General features: G+C 37.6%; 1 protein-coding gene and 1 long non-coding RNA gene across 2 annotated transcripts in view; one reads left to right on the top strand and one right to left on the bottom strand.

Moving 5' to 3' along the window:
* Window positions 1-4,064: 4,064 nt before the first annotated feature.
* Window positions 4,065-23,743, bottom strand: part of SLC16A10 (solute carrier family 16 member 10) — a 60,851-nt gene continuing 41,172 nt past the window's right edge. The window contains exons 4-6 of the mRNA XM_079298746.1: window positions 8,064-8,207; window positions 6,359-6,587; window positions 4,065-5,168 (exon numbers count right to left, since the gene is read on the bottom strand). Coding sequence (XP_079154872.1) covers window positions 4,933-5,168; window positions 6,359-6,587; window positions 8,064-8,207 — 609 coding nt within the window. The 3' untranslated portion in view covers window positions 4,065-4,932. The remainder of the gene's footprint in view (window positions 5,169-6,358; window positions 6,588-8,063; window positions 8,208-23,743) is intronic.
* Window positions 21,482-23,499, top strand: LOC306798614. The gene is made up of 2 exons (XR_013773415.1): window positions 21,482-22,477; window positions 23,126-23,499. It is a non-coding gene; the product is annotated as an uncharacterized lncRNA (long non-coding RNA).

Here is a 23,743-nt window from a genome sequence, read left to right as displayed (position 1 = left end):
ACTTCAAGTAGTGGGGCATTCTCAAAGCCTGTGCCAGACTCTGCCAGGGCATTACCCCAGGAGCTCCCCAATAGGCTTAAGGGCCTCCACAAATGAGGAAACAATCCTTGCTTCATACCACCAAGGTAAGTCAAAGGGAAATTGGTAGCAGGCCAGTAAATGATTAAAGGTCCCACTAAATTACACTGGCAGTTCATGAAGCAAAGTCAGAATTCTTTTAAAACACCACTCAAGCTTATTTTACCAGTTTTCCTCCCTCAATTTTCCTTCTATGCTTTGTGAATACAACTGCTTCTGCAAGTTTGATATTAAGCCCCAGAATGGAAAATAGAGAAGATTAATTTTTCAGAAACAAGTACCTCAGTAGCTTAGTTTTTTAAAGTTTTACACAAGAATAAGACTGAAAATGATGCATACAGTAACAAAAGGGGCACTTAAGAACTACCATCTTTATTCTGAATTATTTGAGACTGATCACAGTTACTTTAGCACCACAAAAAACATTAAACATTCATTTCTTACCCTTCTAACAAAGCAGAAGTTGAAAGACTGGAGTTAAGGCTAGCAAAACATGTACCCTTTAATATCAAAAACAACATACAAAATGATGTCTACAAAGATACCTAAACATGTCAGTGTTGTCAATATTAGTGTAATGAATAAAATCATTTATTGATTTTAGTATAAAATCACTTTAATCTTAGCATATGCACTTTCAAAACATTACAGCTGTTGACACAAGATATATATATAGACTAGAAGGCATACTGCACATATGCCAAAGTTTACATGTCCAGAAACTCACTGGCTGGCTGGAACTCTACTGGTGCTGTGCTTGTCAACAGGGAGGCACACAAAGAAGGGGATCACTTTTTCTTCAGCCTTCTCTCACATTTCAGAACTACACCTCCTCTAGTGAAATGCAGCAAGTTTGTGCACACCCTGGACAAAATACATTGTATTTATAGATACATACTCTTAATAGCAGAGGGTCCTTTCTGACATCTGTAACACTTCCAGCTCTCCAAGGAGGAATCTGGGCCCCAGACCAGAGCCTTTGCTCCCAGCTCAGAGGGCACAGCTGAGCCCCTCTGCAAGCAGCAAGGCAGGGAAATACCCTGTGCCAGCACAGGGAGAGAGAGCCCAGACCTGTAAAGATGACCTGAAGGAGGGAGCACTGATTCCCAACCTGACACAGACCCTTTGGAGGCTGCAAGGAAGCACCTCCTGTCCCTTTAGCAGCACCTGTACTACCCAAGGCAAGGAACTGAGCAGGGCACCTCTGCTTCACAATGGCAGCTACTGTATCTTGGACTCACATCGGCAATTTTCAGGAGCAATAAATTGCCACTGGAAATAAAATTAGAAAAATAATTTAAATGTTAATGCTGAGCAGACAAACACCAGGATGCAAGAAACTTCAAGTTATAATTTGAAGTCTGGCTTTGAGACTTGTACAGGTCTTCAAAAGTAGCCAGGACAAATCCAACAATACTTCATTAGCTACACATTGGATCCTGTTCTGTAGCTGAGATGCAATTAAGAACCCAATGGGTTTTCCATTATTTCAGACTCTTTGCTGAACAGTTTTCTAAAGATTAAAAGGATCTCATCCCTACTGAAAAAGTATAAAGCCTTGCTCAGAATTAGTTTTTGTTTCAAGATCTGGTGTATTAAAATGGCAGTGTGAAATTTCCTGTCCTTGGTGATGCTGTTGTTTAAGTGAACCTCTTTCTACTCATTTTGTTCTGAAGATTTACCCTGAGAACATTCAATGGAAAGATGATTATTCTGCTTATAGGACACAAGAATAATGTCTATAGAAACTGTTCTCAGGAGAGGGATATATCAGAGTGATTTAGGGATTTTCTTGAATTAAGCTACTATTTGAGAATCTACCCCCAACAAGATTAAGGCTGGCATGATTTGGGTCATCAAAACAGGATTTACAGCAGGTTTCCCATGAACAGGTTTTCACACCTAAAAATAAATTGTTACAAAATCTTATTTGCATTTATTCAGTTAAAATAAAATTGAATGTTCAATCATTTTCTCCATTTCTACAATATTTTTATAAATAAATTTACTAAATAGTTGCTATTCGTGTAGGGTTTGTCATGTTTTTAGTTTGTTTGTCTCAAGTTTCTCAGTGGCTGGTCAGCCTCAGCACAAACAATCTTGTTTTTCATCTTGTCTAGCTTTAGGACACAAACACCTTATGCTTTTGTCCAGAAAGTGCATTTGCTACTGGACATTTCCCCCACAGATACAAGCCAACAAAAGATGCTAATAGAGTTCTTGAACAGTAATTTGCTTTATCTTCTCTGAAAAACCTTTCCAATTTTAGCATTGCTGCTAAACAAGCACTGCCTCAGAAATGGGTTTGTTATTCCAACACCACCACACCAGCAGAGCTTCATTCCTCCTTAACTCTGCTTCCCTCTCAACCAACATCCCGCTCACTAGCTGGGTTTTACCATAGGAATCACTCCAAACAATTAGTCACTGTAACTTCCTCATGGAGGTCATGGTTCTTGCAGTTTTTGGTTTGTTGGTTGGAGGATTTTTGTAAATTTTCTGCAAAGATGAGAGTTTGAATTTTTTTTTTTTTTAACAGCATGGCAATAATTAATCCATGCTACTGATATACCATTCCCATGTCATTTATAAATCTTTACAGCAATTATTTTATATACTCTTCCAGATAATTTAGAGATGCAGAGCAGCAAGTTGGAAAGGTGCCATAATTACACCAAGATACCCGGTCTCAATCATTTCAAATTGCATCAGTGATTAAAAAAAGCAGCAGCTTTGTTTTTGGTATAAAACTCAGGGCTAAAAACACATGAAATGCAAGATCTATGATGAACACTAATTTTTCACGACAGAACAACAGGAAACAAGAGTCTTTTACCAACACTTAGCCAACAACACCTTCTGCATTGTCTGAATGGAAAATAATACTGAATAACATGTTTGACAGAAACACTCCAGACAAGAGCAGCATTGGCTGTCAGCATCACTTTTGTAATGAAGGTTGTAATTTTAATTAACACTACTATGCATAATTTAAGGACATTTTTAGAAGTACTTACAATGTGCCAAAGCACAAGTCCCAGTGAACCTGAAGGGACTTCTGTTTTCCAGATTAGCTTTTCCAAGTCCCTCCACATATGTGTCTCTAACATTTTAATATTCAATTCTTTTAGGCCTCACTCATGCAAAGGGGATTGAAATTCTGCAACATAAAAAAAGCCTGAGCTTTGGTCTGCAATAATTAGAATGCTTTGCATGATTATATTTAAAGAATTTCTGTCAGTTGCTAAATGTAAACATTAAATGCAATAGTATTGCTGTTTTATGAGTTTTCTGAGCAATTTACAACAACACTGGAAAAAGAAGAATGAAAATAGAAAATATAGTAAAGGCTCTAATTTAAAAAAAAAAAAAAAAAAAGAGGAACAGTATGCCTCCATAGTTTATGTAAAGAACAGTTGCTAATTTAAAAAAGCACTTAAATATGCATTTTGCTCAGATCACATTTAGTTTATTCTGCTATGACAGTTTTAAATGAGGCAACAAAAATTATTGGTTTTGAATGGGCCTGAAATAAAGAATGATTAAGTATTCCAGTGATTGCTAAACCGTATCCACAGATAAGCAATGTGCTTAGAAGTGTTTTATGATCAACTGAAAGGCAGTGTTTTCAGCTCAAAGTGTTATGCTTTTAAACATTTCTTTCTGAAAAAGAGGTTACCTGCTTGAGAAACAGTGTATAACACCTAAGAATACATAAGCAATGGGGCCATTTGTTTAGGATGTTAAGCAAGAAGTAGGACATGAAAAGACATTTCTTGATATTTGAATAAAATATGGAGCCATATAATCTACAGACAACTGAGCACAGCTATAAAGACATGTAATAAACCTGCATGTTCACTTAGTGCAAAAATCTTTAAGTGCTGAATGTTGTTTTAATAGCTCACGTGTATTTCCACATTAAAAACAACTTGGTATCGCACTTAGAATGTATCCTTTAAAGCTGTCTTGGTTTTATGAACCAAAAAAAAAAAAAAAAAAAAAAAAAATCCTAACAAGTACAACGGAATACTTTGAAATTTAGTCTAATTCACAATACTGCTCCAAAGAATTAGTTGGTACAGTTTCAAAACTATCCACTACTCTGAGCTTTGGCTGAAAAAAGATTTATACATGTACACCTTAAGGGTATTGCCTTCACCAAATAATAATAATAATAAATTTATTATTGAGCAGCTTAACTTCTGAATGTGTTTGCACTTGGAGCTTGGTTTGCACTTATTCAAAACCTGAGCCCATAGAAAATGCCATTCTTAATGTTCTTTGGGCTACTGTGAAAGGTGAATGCAAACACAAGTGAGTGTTTCAACAGTTATATAACAATTTAGCTTTCTAATGAAACAATCATTTCAGCAAAATAATGCATATTTGTATTCACAATAGAGAATTATAAAAGACTGTAAACAGCATGATAAACTTCAAAAAACAGATCAGTCATAACAGCTACTACATTATCCAGTATAAACACTCTGGGGCATGCCTGCAGAGGATGGATCATAGACATCATTGAAAAATCTCAGGTCAATGAAGGAAAAACAACTTTTACATTTCCAGAAATCAGTCCTGATAGATTAGAAAAATATTCTCTTCACACACAGAATCACTATGCACGTACACACTAAAGCTACAAAACTTCAAATACCTTGAAAATGTGACTTGAAATTGAATTCAAAGACTTGTCAGAAAGTTCAATGGTATAAAAGATTCTTGTAGCAGTTTTGCAATTTGAGCAATAGTTCAAGACTTCAGTATCATATAATATCTTCAGCCAAAAAGTAGAAATCTAGCTTCAGTAGGAGGAGGTCAGGATGGTACAGGGAAAAGAAAAAGGCATCAAAAGCCAGAATCCAGTTCTTTGACTGGCTTTTCTGTCGTGTCCGACACCAAAGTGCTTTCATTTTCCAGCATTTTCTCAGTAGTTTCTCCATCAACAGGTTTTGCTCTCTCTTTCAACTTCTGCCGTTCGTGGACCCAGGGGATGAAACACAGAATAGCTCCTCCAATGAGGGGAGGGACTCCAGCCAGGTAAAATGCCACATCGTAGGTGCCAAGCTTATCCCGCAGCAAACCTGGAAAGGCAGAAAGTTGCCACTCATAAATAATGGGGCCTCAGGAATCTACCAAAAAAAAAGGCCATGGTTTTGGGCTCAGAAACTCAAGAGCTAGCAGGGATTTTAACTGCTAGAAGCTGACAACCCGATGGTCAAACAGAGGTGTACGTGGAGGTAGAAAGGTGTTCCAGAGCTGTCTTGGAGCAGTAATGAAGAGCTCAGTATGTCACCCCTCAACCAATTAAAAACTGCTTTACAGCCACTAAAAACATGCACCATCTTTCCAATCTGAAAGTTGCTCATTTGAGATTCTCCAGCACCTGTACCTTGCCATGACTTAGAGAAATTCTTCCTCCTTTTGGTAACAGCTGCCTCTGACCAATATGCCCACTCTTCTAATTCTAGATATATTCCATATATTGCATTCCTCGTGGACTCTTATTAAAGAGAGTGTTTTCCAATAATTCACTCTAATTGCTCTTTCCAAATTACTCCCATTAGTCCAATTCCATTTAAGTACTAATAGCTGTGACAGTAGGAAGCAGATCAGGAAGCACCAAGTCTGTGCTGTTCCAGCATTAAAATTTTGTCCTTTATATAACTGCATAATTCAATTAAGTTTTACAAAGTACCTTTCAGTAGTACTCATCAAACCTCAGGGTAAGTTACCACTGAAAATCATCAGTGGTTAGGAATACAGCTTTAGCTATTTCTACCTTCCAAGAACTTCCAAGTTTTCATCTTCAAAATCTGTGCTTTGTCTGTCTCCCACCAAAGGATGACCAAAGCCAGCACTCCTGTTTAATGTGACTGGAGATTTTATCCTCACAATGGTTTTAATATGAGGAAATTTTAGAATCCAGTTAATTTTCAGATTTTAATTTGGAGGCCCTTTGTAACACAAGCAACTCACAGGCTGTTACTTGCATAAAATGGAAACTGTCAGGTCCTAAATCCAACTGGAAACCTATCTGTCTTTTTTGAGGAATGTTTTACACCTGCATAACAATGAAAAAGACTGAGCAAATTTGAAGAGTGCAGTAAATAATAACCCATGAGCAGCAGGTGAATTTCCTGTATCTTCTCAAGCACACAGAGAAAACTCCCAATGTCAAGGCTCTGCAGGCGATGAAGAAACAGGAAACACGGCCAACAAGTCATGCAAACACAGAAACACATTTACAGCTACAAACCCTGGCTACCCTCACCTGCAATGGGTGGGCCAACTGTCATAGGCACTGACATGAGCCCAAGCAGGAATCCGATGGCCTGGGACACATCCTGGGCACCAACCAGCTCGAAGGCAATTGGAGCCATGATGCAAATGAAGCACCCGTCAAACAGGCCCATGAAGAGACAGACAGCAACCAGAGCTCCAAAGACCTTGCACAGTGGGATCATCATAGACATCAGCCCGATAAAAAAGAATGAGGCCACCTAAATATGACCAAGGAAAAAAACATAAAAATGCATTGCATCAAACTTGCAGATTGTAAGGGACCAGCTGAACCCCCTTGCACTTGCAGTGAGTTAGATTGCCTGCCTGTATTCACTATAAAATAATCAGTCTCCATGGATTACCACCATCAGAAGTTACATACTAAGATAAAACAAACTTTTAACTCGTGACAGGCAAAGAAATACCACTACCCATTTTGCAAGTTTTGAAAATGCAATTGTAATCCACTATCCTACAGTGATTGTGTAAGGTCATTTCTCATGCACTAATATTTTTTGAGAAATAAGTCACAGAAATATTAAAAGTTTAAGATAGCTGGAATACTGTAATTAATCTCCTCACTGTTTTAAATAAAAATATCACTATTATGAGTGGTTATTTCAGAGTGCTTATATTGAACAGAAGTGAAAACATTAAATTTTTCCATAAAAACAAAGGTATCCTGATGTACTGCTGTAGTCATGAACACTTACAAAGATTTTCTAATATAATCTTAGTTTATTTATTTGTTCTAGATTAAAGGAATAAAGCTGTCTTTCAGAAAAATGAAGCAGAATTAGAAATAAAGCAGTAACAGTTTTGCCTGTGCACCATCCATATGTAAGCACTGGAAAACAATGTTCCATCTACCTGCAATAAAACATCAAGTAATCTAAATTATCCATAGCAACAAATACTGCAGGAGAATGGTAATTCTTTCCTAAGAATTTTTGATTTCCACACTGCAGTGCAGACAATCCCCACTAGATGCCTCCCTTGCTACACATTTGAAGAGATCAAACGAAGAACATCTCGACAGTTGCCAATATGAAAGTCAACTAAAGCTTTTAAAAAGCTTTTCCAAAATCCCCAACACTAACAGTTCCTTAAAAAAGTCATTTATAAGTGTGGAGGGAAAGAAGAGAATATTCTCCTCCATCTCCAAGCTTCAGCATTTCTGGAGGCCAGGACTCCTGCAAAATCTCCTCAATTAAGCACCTCTTGTACTGCCATGGCCATACCCCTGTGTACTATGCACAGAACATATTTGACACCAAATTAGTGCCTGTCAAAGATCAAGAGATCCAAAATCCTCAATAGAGAAACATGGCTTAATTTTTTCCTTATCTGGGGAAAACCATTATGAAATCATAATCTGGGAGAAAACAGAAAGAGGAATCTAGAGAATCCCCAAAGGTTCTCACTCACATGCTAATGAACAGCAATTTCTTTCATTCCCAGCTGAAAACAGGAAATAGACATTTTCATAGCACTAAAAACAAAAATCAGAGATTCATAAACTTTGCACCAAAGGCTCCTAGTATCAAAACCCATAAACTGAGTTTCCTAGAGTTTTGAAACTTCTCAAATTTGAATCACCAATCAGTTAATTCTGCTTACTTATTAATACTACCCAAAACCAAATCCTTCAGAATCCACAGTTTGAAAGGAATATTGAAACAATAAAGACATACCTGTAAATATATTTTTTTTGCACCAGGAATGTAATCTGCAACTCTGCCAAAGATCAATCTGCCAACTCCTGAAGTAATGCCCAGACATAGCAGAAGCACTTCTTCTGGCACACTGTCACCAAATCTGTCTTTTACATGATTCATCTGTTTAGAAAGAAAAATTAAATTTGCTTTAGAATTAAAAGATAGACCTTGGAAAACTTGAGCCAAATAGAAACAATCTGTCAATCTCAGACTTACAAACTCAGCTACAAATGGTCATCTAACTTACTCAGCTTTTACAGATTTTAAAACACAGTATTTAGTGCAACACAATCAAAACAGCTTGAAATGTGTTGTTGCTTTATCCACAACTAATGAACTAAATTCAAGAAAACAAGAAGGCTCTAACACCAACAAAACAATGCAAAATACAAAACAGTACAACACATTCTCTCCAACCACTCTTAATTTAGTAGTGATAGATGTAAAGTAATACAGAAGCCACATGGGCTACCAGGCTTGCAGCATAGGTCAGGGAAAGAGCAGGAAGCAGAGCTGGAGACCAGACAGTGCAAGTAGGAGAGGTCCTCAGGAACATCTCATCCCAACATCCATGATGTCCAGAGGAAAGGAGGGCAAGGGGCAGAATCCTGCTGCAGTGCCAAACTCAACATCCAGCACTCCCAGGAGAGGGAGCAGCTACATCAGCAATGAGCAGGGCAGACTGGAAAAGTGATTTATCAGCCACTTCAGCCTGAAGAACTCAAGAAACTGGTGGATGGTCCTGACAGCAGACCATTGACCACAACAGCATGAACTACCAGTGTCAGCAATTCCAACTTTTCATGTCATGGTAAAAAAATATGTATTATATATATCACCATATACATATAATATATATAAATGTGTCACCAGACTGGCTTGATGGATTTGGAATTTCTTATATTCTCTCTACTTCCACACTGCTTTTTTGTTTGTGGTTTTTGCTGTCACTTTTTGGGGCTTTTGGTTTTTTTTAAATCATCCCCAAAGACCAGAAAATTACCCACAAGAGATTTTTTGCACTGTTGCTTTTTGGAACACACTTGGCAATACCAAATATGCCAAAATGGACACTGGAAGATGTAGAAGTCATTTGCACAGTACTGCAATTTCAGTGTTGATAAGTAGTTCTGAACAAGAAAAGCCAAACAAGTAAAAACAAGTGAAAGTTCAGAGATATGAAAGAGTAAACAGAAGAAACTGATTACAAGTAAAGATGTAGTAAGAACATTTGAGGGAGAAGGTAACCACAGACTGATATCACTTCAAACCAGAGAACCCTTAATTTCTTACCTATAAAATGAATGATTTCTATTTTAGTAAATACTTCTAGAGAAAAACAGGCTCTTTTCTTTCTTGGCCTGAATGCTACAGTACAAGCAGAGCCCTTTTTTCCAACAAGAAAATAGGACTTGTTGAGTAAGAGCAATTTTCTTAAGTATAAAATCTGTTGAGGTTTTTTTACATGTCACAGAAAACCTATTAAATCTAATATTAATTTGTCCAATGTAACTGATTTTGTAAGAAAGAATCAAGCTAGAATAAACCCCCTTCATTTTTAAGAAAAACTTCTAGCTTAAATTGAAGACAGGTGCTTTTTCTTTCTGTTTTTCCCTTTGCTTTGTAAGACATATTTGGGAACAGAATCTGATGAAATTTTTCATCTGAAATGACATTTAAGCATAAAAGATAAGCTGTTTTGCTTATCCCCTTTCTGCCAAAGGTGAGAAAAGGAAAAGCTGACAGTTTTCCCACCCCTACATTTATGTGCCTGTCAACACCTGCTGGCCCAGCTGGCGAGAGAAGCCAAGGTGTTCTTTGCAATTTTTGCCACCTGTTTCACTTCCAGGTTTCTGCATCCTCTGGATTGTTTAATTAGCAGGCCTGATCCCTCTACTCCCTGGAGGCTTTTCAAGAGGCAAGATAAAGCTCTATATCTAGATAACTATTAACCCTGCACCTGCAACTGAGTAACTGGATTCCTCAAAGCAGCACAGGGGGTGAAATGCTGCTCCTCTTCAATCAAGGATGGAAAATACTGATTCAATTAACCCCTTAAGCAAGAAAATAACTGCTACTCATCCCAATTTTAAAATATCTCTATTAGTTTTGGTTTGGGGATTTTTTGTTGGGTTTTTTTGGTGGTGTTTTTTTGCTTCCACTACTCTTAAGTGCATCATAACTAGACATAAGGAGAATTTGTTTCCTCAGGAAAACAGAGAGCTTGTTCAGTCTCTTTCCTTGGAGGTTTTTCAGGACCAAGTGAACAAAGCCCTGAGCAACCTGGCCTGATCTCTCAGAGCTGATGCTCAGATATTGAATCAACATATTCCATCTTCATTGACTCAGTCACTAAGTAAGCTGTAAGCAGCAGCAGTATTAACTGTCTGAAAATACAGTGATTCAGGACTAATTCAGCACTGTAACTCTAGGTTAAATATGTTCATGAAGTAGCTTAAGCAAGATTCAGATTTCCACAGCTTTTGAGCTGTTAGAACTACTCAAAAATCCCATGATGAGCAATTGCTTGTGGACATTCTCAGGCACTAACTCTCTCCTCACTGCAGAACTACACAGAATTATACAACCCTTCAGTCATTGTCTAAAGCAGCCAAGTGGAGACCCAGCCACACAAAGGCAAAAGCATCTCAATGTGTGTTGTGCCTGTTCTCAGTAATGTAGCTGCTTCTTCACCCAGGGCTGAATTGCAGGTCTGATTTTTCTAAATGTAGAAAAGACCTGAATAGCTCAGCAAAATTACAGTCTAGAGTAGCACAGATTCTTCATTTTTTAAAAAGATAATTTTATCCTTGTACAATCCAGTTCTCCAAATAAAGATATATAGACAGTCAAGGCCAAAGCTGAATCCATCCCTGGCATCAGCATTCTCCTTTATATTTGTACTCTCTGCTATCAGGGTGAGACACAGATCTTGTTGTCCAAATTCTCATTACTATTAGAATGAGACTAGAAGAAATATCAGCCACTTGGTAGTGGCTGGAATGCTGGAATACAGTTTTGGTTGACCTCCCTCCAAATCAACCAAGACCTAGATTTTGCCGAGACCTTCCTTTCACTGCACACACATTTCAGCTACATACACAGTGAATCAAAGACATCAATCTGAGCAAAGTTGTCAATTATTCTTTTAAAAAAAAAAAAAAAGAATCTGAAAGAAGTGGTTATGAACTAGTAAGAAATAATTGTCAACAACTTTTTCCTCCATGTATATTCCATTTTGGGGATTTCCATTCAAGCCAAACTTTAGTAGGCTAAATGCAATAATGTCTCTGACCAAAAGAGTTGGCCAATGGCAGCATATAACCTAGGAAACTGAGCACATGAGAAGAAAACCATTTTCTTCAATTACTGATGTAAGTCCTGCTGTCTGACACTTTCACTGAAAACAAACACAAGGATAAAAGGAAATGTTTAGAAAGCACTGCTGGTACCATTCATATACTGGTAATGTTATTAACTGCTCCAATTTAAGCTTCCTGAAAGAGCTGAGGGGGTGTAGAAGCCTAAAAGATAAGGAGACTTTTGTGCATGTCTCAAACACTGATAGCCAGATAGCTGTGGAGCCAACCAAGGATTGTTGGCAATAACATACTGTGAAAAAGAACAGTGTGTGGCTGGAGAAGGGGGCCATGCAAAGGTAGGGCAGCACTTTTCCAGGACAAATGTCCTTGTTCTGGCTCCCAGAGATAAGAATGGTGCAAGCACAGGAATAAGGTCAAGAAGCCAGTATGGATTGTAGGTTGGAATCAGGACCAAAGTGCCCTGAAACCTCCCAGTCCACTTCCAGGAAGATCTACAAGAACAGACTATGCATAACTAAATTGCATAGAAAGTGAGAATGTTATCTCCAGGGCAGAGAGAAGTAGCCCCACAAGTCCAGGTGGCACCCTGGCCATCCCATCAGCTGGATCAACACCATAGCCAGGACTTTCTTTGCAGTGAACTGCCCTGCATGATTGGAAGTTTCAGAAAGTGCTAAAAGCAGAGCATAAATTAACTCTGGATAATTCACTGCTTATTCCAACATATGGACTCACCACAAAAATGGGGGGTAAGAAGGGTGAGAAACAGAGAAAGGAACTTGGTTGCAAGCTTTATGATACTGGGCACCAGGAAGATCATTTAAGGCAAATACATTTCTAGTCCAGAATCCACCAAAGAAACTTCTACAGGTGAGAAAAAAAAAAAAAAAAAAAAAAAAAACAGCCAAATGAGCCAGCAACTCCCACACTTATGCAGAAATGACAGAATTCATGTTAAGAGACAGAAATAGCATTACTAATACCTAACCTGGATCAATTTTTAAGGGAATGCCAATATCCTGAGATAATTTCTATGCAATATTGCTACACTTAAGTGTCTTCACGTGACAAATGCACATATACACATCTTCAAATAATTCCTGTTTACACACTTGCCCAAACAGTGGTAATACTTCTTTTTATCTCTTGTCAGTTTAAACTATAGTAGAGAACAAGGAAAAAATTCAATAAACAAAGTGATTCATTACATGCCAACAGAAAATCTTCTCTTATTCCACCAAGTAAAGCAGATTAAACAGAATAATTCATATATCATGAAGATTCAGAACAATCTAATTTTCTTAATTAAAACTGAACACAACAGTTAACATGTTAACTCTTAAGCATACTTAACATAAAAACCCTAAGCATTAAAAATTCAAAAATATCAAGGCTGACAATTACACAGTTAAAATAATTTTGAGGGTTTATTTTTTAAATAGCTAGTCCTGAAGCCATATGCCAATAAATAATAATAACTCAATAATAATAATATTTTTTTCCAGATCTCAGAGCTGTTAGCATTATCTTAAAGAGTGTGGGAAGGAAATCAGTGGCTTGGTGTGGCTTTAGCAGCAGCAGCAAGACAAATAAAGCAGACATGCATCTTTGGAAGCTCACAGTGACTGAGCACAAGGATGCAGAATAAAGTCAGGGATCCACAAGAACTGAACTGTTATGCACACAAGGGGTGAGAGTTTAATTGCTGGCTAAAACTTACCCTTTTAACATTTTTTTTTTAAATTATTCCTATTTGTGACTACAATCTATATTTTACAGTCTCAGTTCTATCTCTTTCTTGTGGCCTAAAGCAGTGCTTCCAGGGCCTATTTTACTCTCAAAACTCAATTATCAGCTACTATCAGGACATCCTACAGAGTTACAGGCCAATCACATTAATTTGAAATTCCAGAATAACAGCAGAACTATTTTTAAACATCTAACAGGTAACATCACAAACTAGGGATGAATGCAGAATAGCAGATGCAACAAATCTTGACTTTGGCCAGCATTTGGGAATTCTCTCAAACATAATTCTTGTGAGCCAGTTTAGAATACATGTCTAATATAAGAATAATAAGATATATCGGTTCAGGACATGACATGACCTTTACATACTGCTCAGTAACAGTAAGACCTACCTCAGTTAATTTTTTTTATGTCCTGTTTTGTACATTATTACATGGACCATGTGTACAAAACCCAAAAGAAAGATCTTGCAACAAATATGATAAATTTGACTTATTAATAAAGATTTTTTTAAAATAATTTAAGAAGGTCCTACACCAAAGTAAGTTGGTACCCTGAGTAAATTGGATAAAGTACCAGCATATCTCCAAGCCTTATTTTTTGTGATTCCCAAAGTGATTTGTTGGATGTCTTAGAATAGTCACAGATGCATACTTACTGAGTGTTGCAACTTAAAAACTCTTCATTTAGTTCTAGCTTGGTAAAAATCTGCTGCATATTTGATTAAAAGGAAAGCTACGACTGAAGGAATCAATTTTCTAAAGTTACCACATATTACTCTTGTAAAAATACAAGTAATTACTTTCAAATCTTTGCAGCATTTACTAATGTAACAAGATGTCATCAGTTCACAATTTATATAATTGAAACTGAGCTACAATTTAAAATATCAAAGCAAAGGATTAGGATAAACCTGTACAAATACTGTACAATGCTACTGTCATGTCCTAAGAGAGGTTGACATCTCTTTTCAACAACTGTGAGTGTCTGTGATACTTGTATCACATTTCTCAAAACCAGACTCTGTCAACCACAGGACCCAGGCAAGTAAAATCCAAACAGATTCTCAAACCTCTTTTCAACCACCACAGAATTCCCAGGGCATCCACAGTACTTCAGTACTAGAGATCCTACTTGTGGACATGGTGATAATCCCCCCCAGCTTTCATAAACCTGGATGAGGCACCTGACTCATTTTACTGGGGAACAGAAGAAAGCTCTCAACTGTCTCAATTCTTCAAGACAGTCCTAAATACACTGGATCAAGGCCTCGAGAAATTGAATCAAGTAATCAAATTTTCATTCAAATCCTAAGGAAATTATGACAATGATAGTCTCTCCTCATACAGTCCTTACTCAGGATAGATATATATGTTCCCTTTTTTTTTTTCATACCTGGAGCAATCCAAACTCAGTACTAATGAAAAATTTAACTCAATCATCAGAAAACCTGAAAAAAAAAGCTCAGAGCTTGGCAATTACTACAATCAAATAGAAAAAGCTAGCTTCTGAGATCTCCTCAATTGAAGATTCAAAACAGACAGTGAGATATTCACAAGTCTGAATAGGACATAAAAGTGAAGAGGTTTTGCATACAACTCTTCCTGGAGCAGAAATTGGACACAAAAGGTGATCTGTATATGAGTGAAAGAACTTGGCAATGAGTGTTTGTTACTCTGTATGAGGACAGCAGGGCAAAACCAGCTGTGATCCCAGGCTTCTGGGCATGTGAAGAGTTTGAAGAGCTCAGTTCAAGTTGTTTCATTTTAAGTGTCCAAAGACAGGACTTGGAGTTTACCATTAAAATAGCATTAAAACAAAAGAAAAGGATAACACACTTTGCAATTTACTCTGACTTTGAACTATACTCTCCATCTGCTATCACAATAGTTCGTACTGTGCCAGAGTACATGAAGTAGTGTGCTGTTAGAGACAGATACAAAGGAAATCATAATGAAACTCAGACCTTTCAACCTGCCAGTATCACATAGACCTAAGAAATATCTTCCTCTTATCCTTCAGGGTCACCATGCATTTTGCACCTGAGTATACCTGCTACCTAATTTTTTTAAATTTAATTTACTTTTACTTCTAAAAAAGTCCCTAGAAAACCTTTGTTTAATTCTTTGTTTCAGTTCTTTCTATACCTATATTATTTATCTTCAGTACTTACTTGAAAAACATATCTAAAATATGCTTTCAATAGCAATTGCAAGTAGAAAGTAGGAAATAATTTATTTCTTTTCCCTCCACAACCCCCGTGTCTAAAGTGGATATCTAATCAAGAATAAACAATTCCAGGTCAACATTAAAGAATACTGGAAAAGAAATGGGTTCACAGGATAATGACAGAAAGAGGAATATAGAAGTGGGATAAAGGGGGAAAATTTCACTAACCTGGGCAGTCAAACTGCAGCAGATGTTGAGATCTGAAGGGAGATAAATGCAAAGATTAGAAAAGCAAGTAAAGCATGGGGAGCCACTGAAGATTTTGGGTCTCAGAGATACCTGCTTCATAATTACATCAGACCTTAACAAAACCAGTGTCTTGTTAGTCTTCCATTGGAGAAAGAAATATGATAGATTAAGTGGATGAGAAAAGTAAAAGTGCTAAAACTGACAGCAATACCTAGTTTTAGCTCTTTTAGAATACCTACAGACACACAGTTACAAGTGGACATAATTAAAAAGATACTTTCATACCATTACAAGACTAACAGCAGATTCTGGGAAATAAAAGATGTGATAGACTTCAGACAAATGACTGATGTAGGAGATCTGAAGAGGTTTCTTGGACAGCAGCCCATAAAAGCAAGTGAATGGAGTGACAGAGGCCGTTTTTTCCCAGTTTGAATTTAAAAAAAAAAATCCAGACACACTCATTGGATATTCATTATTATTTTACACAACATTCTAAAAGTAGCAAATTTATGACATAATACAGGTGGTTGACAAAACAGACTGCACTTACCTTAGAAGAACTGATGTGTTCATGCCTTACAAGATGTGTTAAGTGTATGTACTTTACTGTGGATATGCAGACTTTGCACGTTAAAGTTTAGAGATTTTTGGTTACTAGAGTCCTTAGAGTCTACATCAGACTCTTCACCATGCTCTGCCCTCAGACAGAAGAAAACATTTATCTCTGTGCTTCCATCTGTCCCCACTGTGGAATCCAGGGGCGTAAGAATTATCGGGAGGAAAGAGGTGTAGGATTAGGACTCTACACACAATGCAAAACCTGAGCAGCTTCACATATTGCAAGGTAAATAATTCTTTGCTATGGCTCCTTGGGCAAGTCTCCCACTGCAGAGAACAACGAGCCACTGCCATTGTCTGTGGACAAGGGCAGAAGCCAAAACCCTCATTTCTCAAATGAGGAGATTTAGAGATGTCACAACATCTAACAACATTGAGGCAACACATCAGAGAGTGCTCCCCACCTGGGAGGTTTGAAGAGTTACAGAAATATTTCTAAGAAATGTAATGGATCATGATTAGGATTTTGTTGGGCAGAGCATCAAACACTGCAGTGAGATTCGTCCTGATTGTCATAACTTAACCCAATACAGCAGTTCAGATCTGCCTGCAGGATCTTAGATGGTTTCTATACTGTCTAGATATTTTCCAGTATAATTCTTCCCAACAATCCAAAACTTTTGCCTGGGGAGGGTGCAGTTTATAAGTGGCAAATGCCAATTTTTCCATAGTAGGCAGAATAGATAGAACATTTTGTCCTGAATAAGTTTCAGAAACTTCCAGAGTATATGAAGTAAATACAGCTTTCAAATTACATCGCAAGAATTTCAGACGAGTTCCTATGAAAGCTGTTACTACAGAGGATCTCACAAGAACTTGGCTCTTCATTCTCCAAGCTGATTGCACAAGACAACAGTTTTTATTGGCACATATTTTAGGGGCCAAAGGTTCAAACACACTGAATTTGCACAGCAGAATCTGATCTCTTATTAAGAAAAACAAGGCACATCACTGACAGAAAGAAATGGGCAGAGACAAACCAAAATAGGTGGCTTATAAAGAACAGAGGTGAAAGTCAAGTCATCCTCAAGGCTTGATTTAAAAAGGTACTCCAAAGTGATAAAGTAGTTATAGAACAGTCAAATCACGTGAAAGACACAAACTACAGATTAGAAGGTGGAGGAAGGAATGAAATCTGGAAAACAAGTCTGCACCAGCTCTAATCCATATCAGCATGTCCTCCCATTAATTATTATGTTTCTAAAGTGAAAAAGACTACTTTTCTTATCTAAAGAGCAGGGAAAAAAAAAAGTTAATAAGGATGTTCCAGCAAAAGCCAAGAAGCACAGACCAGTAGAGAGCACTATCTTTTTGTCCAAGGACAGATTATGAGGGCACAGCACTGGACCCAGCAATTTCTAAGTGACAAACAAGATCTGGAGACAGACACAGCCACCCAGAGGATAGACTAGTATTTATCCAAGTTGTCTGTTTTTCTGATGCAGCCAAGAAAATGAGTTTGTTTATATGCATGAAAAAGTTCTTTTGACTAATATGCACTCTACAGCAACTCTAGCCAGCTTCATGACTCTCCCATGAATAAAATTGCTTGGAAGCATCCTTACTTTTTATTCTGAGATGCATTTTCTTTTCCAAGACTCTTAGAGCAGAGTCCAAGGCAATGCTTTGTTTCTCAGAACAAGTATCTACCTTCTTTTTCCCTAAGCATTAGGTCTGCAATCTCAGTTCCCTGTTCTCTGGAGGTCCAGATGAGCCTATTCCTGGCACATGCAGATTTCAGAGAAGCAACAAGACATTGAATCCTCAGCATTTATCTATGGAGGACATGAAATCCAGTACTTAATTGTCTACCAAGACAGATTCTCCTAAGAAAGTTGTTGGAAAAAATGGCCAAACACAAACCATTTTTTCATCTGTTAAACGTGAAACAAACAGAAAACACACACATTCCACATAGCTACTGCTAACCAGAACTCTCTACATATTTGAGTATGTACCCTCTTTGGAATATGAACATGGATAAGCATCAAAAGGAAAAGCCAGATTTACACAGTAAATTAAGAAATAGGCAGCAAAGCAAGGTGAGAAATACTGAAATATTTTCCCTGAGCTGTTCTGAATTTTAAAAGAACAGTCAGTGTCATGGTAACCTTCACACTGCATATCAATTAATGGGTATTGTATACAAGACTGTAGCCATATTTAAACCAAAAGTTTAATTTTCAAATATAACCAGCCACTCTTTAAGAGTATCTTCTTCATAAAAAATATTTAAACTTAGAAAGCTAAATTTTATCAAGACACATTTTTATTGCATTATCTACCATCCAGTTGCTTTTTTTTTTTTTTAAGTAGAACACACAATATGTGCACCTTTTTTTCCAACTAATTTCCAAATAATTGGTTGTTAAATTTAGCTTTTCATCATGCAAGATGTCAAATACTATAAATAAGGCAGGACCTGTCATTAGCAAGAAGCATTTAATAAAAGTAACTACTAAATCAAATTGTATTGATAAACACCCCAAAAGAAATTACTACAGGACTGCAACACTGCACTGAAAGTATTAAGATGATATTATCAGTCCTAGCAGTATTCCTCATAGTGGCTAAATATTGCTACATCAAAATAACAATACTGGACTCCTTTTTATAAGTGTCATAATTAATATTTTTTTAAATTCACACTGAAACCTGGTAACAACTTCAGTCATTGCTTAGAGAAGACCTGGCAGTGACAACATTCATTTTAAGCAGTATTTCTTTTCACCCTGCTAAATAAAGCACAAAAAGCAACCACATCTTGTAAGCTACCAAGCATGTGACCTTGTATCAAATTTTAACAGAAATTACCTAACAAACTCCTAAGTATTAATGTTGGGGGTTGAGTGTTTTTCTGTTACTGTGTCAATTGTAAGAATTTTTCCCATTATCATGCCAATGGAGCTGGCCAGGCTACACCCAGGGTCCCTGATGGGTCCAGACAAAGGGGGTGGGTGAGAACGGCTCCCGGAGGGGCCTCTGAGGCTTCCGGGAGAGCACTCGTGTTTCCGGCGAGCCGGGAGGAGGACGCCTGGGATCGTTCAGCCACGCGGCCGAGCACAGCAAAGCCAGACCCTCTGCGATCACCTGCCCTGCATCTGCCCCGTTCCAGCCTCCTGCCTCTGCGGACACAGCTGATCCCCCGGACACACACGGTGAGCGAGGAGCCGCTGTCCTCGGTGAGGGTGAGCCCGTTCCTGCCCGGGACCGGCGTGGCCGCTGCTGCCCCTCCCCCCTCCCTCCTGCCTTCATTCCCGCCTGCCCTTCGGCAGATCCGGGCTCTGGACTAAGCACAGAAACAGCGTGCTTGCATCTAAAGGGACTGACACCGAGTTACCTATTTCGTTCTGTTAGCAATTTTAACTGTTATTGTTTTCTGCTTGTACAGTTAGATATATTAGTAAAAGAGCTGTTATTCCCACCCCCTTATCTCTGCCTCAGAGTCCTTGATTCAAACAATTATAATACTTGAGGGGGAGTGGAACCAAAGTCTCTGTTTCAAAGGGAAACTTCTGCCCTTACTGGCAGACACCTGTTCCTTTCAAACCAGGACAATTAAGAATGCACAATCCTGATTGAGTAAATATTTTAAGGATAAGAGAGCAACACTAAGCCCTTAACATGAGACTGCTGAAAAACAGAAGCTCTCTATTTTTTATTGAAACAAGCATATGACAAGTGGCACAGAGACTAGGTATAGTTTCTTTCAAATATACTTTATTTCCTTGTGAGACAGTCCTTACTAAAAACACTTGGAAAGAGCATTTTTCACTAATTCCACAAATTGCTGTTATGAATTCAGATTTTAAACCAAAACAGACTAAGCAAGGATTTTACTTGTTGGTCTGCCTATTTTAAAGAGGCACAAAAAAAAAAAAAAAATCTCAATCACTAGTTTGGATTTTTAAATTGACAGGAATACCATTTGATTTAGTAATCTTATGACTTATCAGTTTGTTCTTCAACAATCTCAATTAATGCTGAAAGTATATAATAAACAAGTCAAAACTTATTTATAGTCTTTATCTCAACCAAATTCCCAAGTTACATGTAATGGAACACTTATTGATGGAATTTGACACCAATTAAACTGGGATAAGAAAAGCTCTCCCTTTTGGTTCTTCCCTGCAAGAGCCAAAGGGAATCTGATGCCTGATACCTACCAGTCAGGATTCATGTCAAGGAGCTGGCAAGAGTTACCAGTTCATATCCAGCATGCCATGTAGTCAATTCATGAGTGCATTTAATTTTAATTAGAGCTACATAATGGGCAGGTTGTTTCTTTAGTTTTAACAGCTTTTATTCCATATAGCAAGTACAGTGCAGAGAGTCAAATTGCAAAGACGTGGCTAATTCTGTTATTTCAAAGCTCAAAACAGTTTTTACTGTAAGTCACAGCACATATTCTCCTTTCCAACAGGCTTCAGAAAATGCAAGAGGCACGAAGAGAGGCTGGGGATGGCAGAGAAACACACAGAGACCCTTGGCTGGGACCTCAGGAGCTCCTGAGCAACAGGAAAAATTGAAGAATTTTAACATAACAAAAGCTGTCACTTGTCTAAGGATCATATCCCTTTTCCAGTATTACTGCAGTTTTAAAAATGCAATAAACAGCAAAACAATTGTGACTTTCCTTTTCAAAAGCTGAGGAAAGTTTGGTAGATGTACCAGTGAAAAACCTTATTTTTTCTTATAGCCTTTGACTTATTTGTAAGTGCTTACTTCTGTGTACTTCAGGAAGTACACAAAATGTGGCTTTTTAATCAAAAGCAGACAAAACTAGGATAAAAAACACCCAGAGCTATGTACTTGAGCTGAAGTATCTGTGTTGAAGGGCACAATCCATGTAATGCCTTCATAAACACTGATTTATTTACTTTCTCAAATACAGATCCACAGGGACTAAGTAGAATTGATTATTTAGATACAAATAAATTAAAATGAAAACTTGTGGGTTTCAGGGAGGACAAGAATATTCAGTCTAAGTTTTACTAAGAGCTGAAGCTTCCCCTCTCAAAGGGGACATACAAAGCATGTGTCTGTCTGCCATTGAGGATTTTATGCTATAAACACTTAAGTTTCATGGCTTCTCTGAAACTGAGCAAAAAGAGTATCTTCATATAATTGAGGAAATCTTTAAAATATTAGATTCTAACAGTACACTGGGATAAGTTTTATTGAGTTATCAAACTGTATTAGGAACAGTCTCAACCAAATTGTTTTCCTATACTAAGATTTATTTCATAAGCAGAATTTGTGCCAGTCTAGTGGGAGGGAAAGCACTCAACAGGAGTGACATCACCCTATAAATTGAAAATTCATATTATAATATTATATAATATAGTATAATATAAGAGGCTTTATTCTCTGAGCCAACTAGCTGCTTCAGCTGTTTTATAAACAGAAGCAGTAATACAAGCATCTTCACAAAAATCCACAAACTTTTTGTTCAATAAATATATTTTAGAAGTTCTTTGTGGCTGTTTGTATAGCCATATTCTTTGGTTCTCTGCAAGGGTTAGGAATTATTTATAACCTGTCCAATAGCTTACTCTAGAACACTTGACTCCTACTCCTCTGAAGTTGGTTTTATTTTAAAGTATCTCTACAATGCTTATGAGGAAATGGCATAAGATGTCATCTGGATTGCACAGTCTTTTGAAGTAGGCTAATTTGAAGTGCTATACAATAAGATCTACATGATACAAAACTAAGTTACAAGAGCTAACAGTTAATGAAAGTCAGTTTAGAGCTGCCTGAAAACACACTAGCTGCCACCAAAAGGTAATTTTAAAAATAAATATCTGATGCAGAGTCAATAACCTAACCAATTATCAGAAAGCAGTGACAACCACTTGTAATATTGCATAAAAAATGGCTTTTAGGCTTTTAAGATACTGAAGATTTTTTTACAGAAGTGAAGGTACTTATTATCATTAATCTCACTGTTCTATCATAGGTGAATAACTAACATTAAAATGACCCTTCTGTTCTCATACTTAGTTATACTAGTCAATGCCCTATGAAATACTCTTAATATGAGAATGTGTAATGGTCTCAAACCACCATTCATTGAATATTTTGGGCTTTTCCCCCACCTTTCCCTTTTAAGCCTTTTGGTTTACACTACTTCAGTATAGAGAGCACCACCACCAAGCTGTCCAAGAATAATTCACCATTTAAAGCAGTGTAGTGTGTGTCAGCCAGCCTAATACAAATGCATGCCTCTGTATCACCAGCTGCACCTAAATTTCTTAGTTTTGGAGTGTACCACATGTGGGAGCCCAGGGTGTACCCCTGGCCTCCTTGGGGGTCTCAAAACCCCCCTGGCGAGGGTCTCAAAGACTCTGAGTGAGACCCTGGTGTCACAGGTGCTGAATTCTAACCCCTGGGGGAAGTTGTCAGCACAAGGAGAATGGAAACAAGCTGCCAAAATTAGTGAAGTGTAAATTAGATTGTTAGAACATTGATAAATAGACTTTTGGGAATGTTTATGATAAGGGACACGTGGCCAAGATGGAGAATTTGGGGGGTGGACACCTTTTCCTCCTTCTTCTCCCTGTCATCCATGTTGGGTGACACGTTGGCACTCTTGGATTGGATGGGGTCAGGGCTGGACCACTTAATAAAATTGCATTGTATTGGGAAAATTTTATAAACATGTAATACGTAATACAAACTGTATAAGATAAGCCCTGCCTTCACCAGGCAGATTCCACCATGGATGCCAGGCTGAGCAGACCGCTGCTGGCCAAGCACAAGGTCCCAGAGATAAGAAATAATAAACAATCCTTGGAAAAAGAAAAAACTGTCTCCAGCAATCTCTCTTCGACTGCTTCAGAGAAAACCAGGGTTTGAACTACCTTCGTGTCCCTCTGGAGTGATCTCGGGGCAAAGGAGAAACCCCAGACTGGGACACCACAGAAAAAAAACCTGCTAGGGAAACAACTCTAGCACATGTACAGGAATTGGCTAATAGACATCTTCCCCATCATCAGAAGCCAAAGCTCCATCAGCTGCTGAATACAGCAGTAAAGCACTGCTCATCTGGGAGGGACAGGATAAGAGGAGCAGTTATTCTAATGCTGTACCAGTAAACAACAAGGCTGAAGTTTGAAACACAGAAAAATGCAGGTATTTTGCTTTTAATAAACCTGAAAAATGGTGAATACTATAGATGATAAAAACTGACACTCAAACATGTCTCAATACAAAGGAACAAAAATGACACTTCTAACATGTTTCCCATTATTTACTCCTTTTATACTTCCTCTAAAACATGCAAGTGTCATTGGCAATGTATGCAGCTGAGTACCAAAATAAAGAATTCTCTTTGGAATAATAGAGAATATTTTTCAAATCTCTCTTTTCATTATTAAAGTATTGTAAATCTTGCATTGAGAACAAAGATTTTAACTGGCTTAACTAATACTTCCAATTAAAGCACTCTTTTAATAAGACAACATCCAAGTTAATTTTGTGTTTCTCCCCAGCACAACTTGCAGTTTAAGTCTGACTTTCTATCACCAATTGCTTTCTAAA

The sequence above is a fragment of the Erithacus rubecula genome (assembly GCF_903797595.1).
Source record: "Erithacus rubecula genome assembly, chromosome: 2".
In the NCBI taxonomy this organism is placed as follows: Eukaryota; Metazoa; Chordata; class Aves; order Passeriformes; family Muscicapidae; genus Erithacus; species Erithacus rubecula.
The sequence above is the reverse complement of the archived record's forward strand: the minus strand, read 5'-3'. Positions and strand labels throughout refer to the sequence as shown.